Source organism: Phyllobates terribilis, unplaced genomic scaffold (genome assembly GCF_046119375.1).
Source record: "Phyllobates terribilis strain yellow unplaced genomic scaffold, ASM4611937v1 Scaffold_470__1_contigs__length_1423970, whole genome shotgun sequence".
Taxonomy (NCBI): domain Eukaryota; kingdom Metazoa; phylum Chordata; class Amphibia; order Anura; family Dendrobatidae; genus Phyllobates; species Phyllobates terribilis.
This window is the reverse complement of record NW_027363230.1, coordinates 983,496-988,347: the sequence shown is the minus strand read 5'-3', so window position 1 is coordinate 988,347 and position 4,852 is coordinate 983,496. Positions and strand designations below refer to the sequence as shown.

General features: G+C 40.2%; 1 protein-coding gene across 1 annotated transcript; it reads left to right on the top strand.

The window, feature by feature from the left end:
* Positions 1-128: 128 nt before the first annotated feature.
* Positions 129-4,338, top strand: LOC141229263 (uncharacterized). Its single transcript, XM_073667449.1, has 5 exons — positions 129-350; positions 433-556; positions 640-737; positions 935-1,025; positions 3,025-4,338. The coding sequence occupies exons 1-5, from the start codon at positions 129-131 to the stop codon at positions 3,975-3,977; spliced, it is 1,488 nt and encodes a 495-aa protein (XP_073523550.1). The 3' UTR covers positions 3,978-4,338.
* The last annotated feature ends 514 nt before the right edge of the window (positions 4,339-4,852 follow it).

Sequence of the window (4,852 nt, the reverse complement as noted above, 5' to 3'; positions counted from 1 at the left end):
TACACCTCACCCTAGAGATCCTCTTCCGGATTACTGGAGAGGTGAGAGATTCTGATGACGTCACATTACATCATTCTTATCTATGGGAATAACAGATGGACAGAACTGGAGAGGTGAGGACTCTGGAAATGTCTGGAGTGAGATTTATTAATGTGTCTCTCCATCACCAGGATTACACAGTAGTGAAGAAGACCTCTAGTGAGCGCTGTCAGGACCCTGTGTCTGAGGGATGGGGAAGACCCCTGAGCCCAATCACAGGGCCTCCACCTCAACCCCTGATACATGAGGACATCAATGACCAGAAGATCCTAGAACTCGCCTACAAGATGATTGAGCTGCTGACTGGAGAGGTGACACTGCTGGGAATGCTGGGACATTATACAGTAACGCTATGAAGGGATCGGGGGATGACGATATCATTGTATGTGTCAGGTTCCTATAAGACGTCAGGATGTCGCCGTCTATTTTTCCATGGAGGAGTGGGAGTATTTAGAAGGACACAAAGATCTGTACAAGGACGTCATGATGGAGGTTCCCCAGACCCTCACATCACCAGGTAATAGACAGGACTAAATATACACGGCCTATAATTATCTGTATGTAAAGAATGAATTCAGTCCCTGTATGTGTTTCCTCCAGATCTATCCAGTAAGAGGACAACACCAGAGAGATGTCCCCGTCCTCTTCTTCCACAGGACTGTAAACAAGAAGACCCCAATGTTCCTCAGGATCATCAGGTAGATCGAGAGAAGGTGTCATGAGATCTCCCCTATGATGTGTAGATGGCTGTGAAGGTCTTGTGCTCAGTCTTGTTTTACCCACCACTATTTTATGTTTTATACTTGTGTAATGAGAAAGGTGGAGATGGCAGTATTAGAGCTGATCATAGATGTGACTTCTCATCTGTCTGTGACTTTTACAGTATTTGTTTCAGGGTGAAGATCTGACCCATATTAATACTACAGAGACATATGTGAGGGCTGATGAGCGGTGTAAAGAGGAGATTCCTACATATGACTACCCAGGTGAGTAGTAACCACTAAATGCAAAGAAGTCACAGATTCTTCTCAGTCCCCGTCTGTGGTTGCTTTATCAGTGGTGTAGTCCGGCAGTATCACAATAGTGTGATCACCATTTTGCCTCTAGACCACAACATTTTCCTCCACTCAAAACTGTTCAAATGACTTTGGGTATTGAAAGCCCTTTTGTATAGAATTTACAATCAGTAAGATCCACCTACCCCCTGGGATTAGGAGACGTTACCTGCCCAGATCTGTAAACTTCAAAGTAAAATGACAGCGTACGTAGAATGTGCTGACAAGTTAGAAAATCACTTGAAGAAAAATATTATGATGAGCCTGTAAGAGAAAGCGGAGGGTAATGATGCTGTTGGCTTCCTAGAACCCTGATATCTTATTGGATGAATCTACCTTCTCTCCCTTCTGTGCTGCTGAATGTCCTCATATGGTCCCTACAAGACCAGGTCCAGTCTTTCTGGCCAAACTTCACTTTTATGATCGACAACATTAAATGTGCAGTGAGGGCCAAGTGTGAATTTCTGTACAATAACAACAGAGTTTCCCTTTATCCTGACTTTACAGTTTCTTTTCAAACCAACTAACTTCAAATAAGATTGCGATAAACTATACTAAAAACATTACACCTGTGCCATGATATATCTCTAAGCTGTGCGTGGCTGATGGCTGTAATATACATTTATTCACGCCTGCAGGAGATGTGTTGGCATGGCTCGAGCCCTGGTTTCGTGGATTCAGTCCACGTCATAAATTCCATTATGTTTTCAATCCTAAAGAATTCAGATTACTGCACAATCTCTCCTGAAATGGGGGCGCTAATACTTTCTCTACTCTTCTGGTCAGTACTCATAGTAGCTCCAATGGTCCACCATAAATGAGTGCGGCTCCGGTTTAGTGTTGGAGCTCTCTCTTATATATACGTTGTTGGGGATCTAACATTTATTTAGTCTATATCTTTTTTTACAGGTTCATTCTCTATGATACTTTGATTGTGGTGGGATCTGTCTCACTTATTTGAGTCTGTAACTCCCTGATAGTCTTTAAAAAAAGGTCTCCATTATCTCTGCCAAATGCCCGAGATTCAAATTTAAGATACCTCATCTCTGTACTATTATAAAAAGTTCTCTTTGAATGTCTAATATTTCTTCTTGAAACTCATCCGATAGAAAATATTGTCCCTTACGATAGTTTAGATTCCCAAGAGCCATCGAGCCCCATACTCTAATTACCCCAGAGAGGTTTCATCACTAGTTACTAATTTTTATAGATCCACACAAAGTGACTCCATTTTGGAAATTATAAACCTCAAATAATTAATCTTTAGAAATAGTGACTATTTTGACTCTACAGCCACTTTCCAGAAATTAGCATGAAGTGGATGTTGGAGAGTGAAATTACAAATATGCCATTTTATTACCCAACACATAGTGCCCAGATTGTGCTCCAGGAGACACACACCGTAAATTAAGTGGGTTCTTCTCACTATAGTAATGCCAAATACATGGATGCTGAATGTGGTTTGGGCACACTGCAAGGCTCAGAAGTGAGGGGAGATCTGACTTTGGGAGAGCGGATATTGCTGGATTGGTTTATGGAAGCCATGTTGATTCTCAAGAACCTATGAGCCACTAATAATGTGGAAACCTCTGTTTTCCCACTGACAGATGATGGACCTGAGTGGGGACTTGTTTTTTTGTGAGATGAGTAGAAGTTTTTATTGGTATCATTTTTACCTACATAACATTGGTGGCTTTTTATTCCATATTTGGGAGGCAGAATGAACAAACAATTGAACACCACGCTCTACTGGTTCATGCTATGAGGTTTTCTATTGGACTGTGAACTGTCATTGTCTTGGTGAATAATTAATAATATTTTTTTTTACATATCTTGCCATTTTAATGGACAGTTTAAGTAGAAATGTTCAAAAATATAAAATTCAAGGATATTTTATTAAAAAATATTAATTTGTTTTATTCTTTAGCAGATGACTGTGCCAGGAGATCAGAAGGACAGCTGACATCTTCAATTTTTAGATCAGATGATCTTGAGATCCCACAGGATACAATTGAAGTGAATGCCATTACTCCAGATATACCATCATCCCTTCACAGCAAAGATCTGTCATCTGATCCTTTCATACAGGTCCGGTCTTCTGATACATTACCGACTACTAAGGAAAATCAAAGTCAAATAAGCATTAAAAAACAATCTGCTCCTAAAGCAAAGAAGCCATTTTCAAGTTCAGAATATGGAAATAGTTTTCCCCTCAAAAAGTCTTTTCTTAAACATCAAAGAATTCACACGGCAGAGAATAGATTTTCTTGTTCCAAGTGTGGGAAATGTTTTAACCAGAAATCTGATCTTGTTAGGCACCAGAGAACTCACACAGGGGAGAAGCCTTATTCATGTTCAGAATATGGAAAATGTTTTAACCATAAATCAGATATTGTTATCCACCAAATATCCCTCTCAGGGGAGAAGCCATTTTCATGTTTAGAATGTGGAAAATGTTTTAACCATAAATCAAATTTTGTTAAGCACCAGAGAACCCACACACGGGAGAAGCCTTTTTCATGTTCAGAATGTGGGAAATGCTTTGTACAGAAATCAACTCTTAATACACATCAGAGAACGCACACAGGGGAGAAGCCTTTTTCATGTTCAGAATGTGGGAAATGCTTTGTACAGAAATCAACTCTTAATAAGCATCAGAGAACTCACACAGGAGAGAAGCCTTTTTCATGTTCAGAATGTGAGAAATGTTTTGTACAGAAATCAACTCTTAATAAACATCAGAGAAGTCAACCAGGTGAGAAGCCTTTTCATGTTCAAAATGTGCGAAATGTTTTAATCAGAAAACGCATTTTGGTAGCCACTGGAGAACCCACACAGGTGAGAATGCTGCAACAACACCCAACTGGTCTCTGTACAGACTAGAAAGGCCCTAGCTGCACAACTAAAATCACCTCGTACCTACATCACCAACACCTATATCCACCAACGCTTGGGTCAGAGACATTGTCTCCTACAGCTACAAAATAGAATTTTCCATGCTCCCTTGTTTTCGAGACCCATCCCCCTAAGACTCCTTCCCTCATTGCTGGCTTTTTCAAGGCTATTGATTCGCTATCCAAAGCAGGCATCATGATCTCAGTTCCAGGACACCGAAACATCAGACACTGGAGGCAGGCCAAGGGGCCGGGGCAAAGTCAAAGCCTACCCACAATCCTGCCCTTATGCACCAACAGCTTATTACACAGTTTTACAATACATCAGACATGCGTTAAATGAAACAAGTAAAGGCATAAAGTTTTCAATGCTAATAAAATGCACTTTTGTAAAATTAGAATTGTTTCTATATATGTTAAAATGTTCTTTTGACAATATTTCTACAAGTAAAAGTTTGAGATTTCTGTGGTAATGGTTATTTGTTTCTTTTAAACCTGTTCTGAGTGTCAATAAAATATTTCTCTGGTTAAGTTTCCACATTGTATTTTAGCCTTTCATTTTACTCATAGGGCAGGAAAAGCCCATGATGCATCTGTGTAAACCATATAAAAGGTACTGGCTTAGACAGGTAAAGCAGTTTTGAAACTATGTAGTTCACTTGTACAAGCTGCATAGATGAAAACCTGCTTAAAGGGAACCTGTCACCTGATTTTCCCCATATAAAGTACGACCACCACCTGTATGGCCTTTATATACACTATTCTAGAATGCTGCATATAAGTCCCCAAGCCGATCTCCGTAACTGGAATTGGATGTTTCGACCCCAGCAGTTAACCTCCAGCCGGTCGCCCCCGCACATTTCG

Coding starts and splice junctions, on each gene's coding strand:
- LOC141229263 (XM_073667449.1), top strand. CDS start 129: ATGTCTGGAGTGAGATTTATTAATGTGTCTCTCCATCACCAGGATTAC. Junction 557..639: donor CCAGACCCTCACATCACCAG/GTAATAGACAGG, acceptor TGTTTCCTCCAG/ATCTATCCAGTAAGAGGACA. Junction 1,026..3,024: donor TCCTACATATGACTACCCAG/GTGAGTAGTAAC, acceptor ATTCTTTAGCAG/ATGACTGTGCCAGGAGATCA.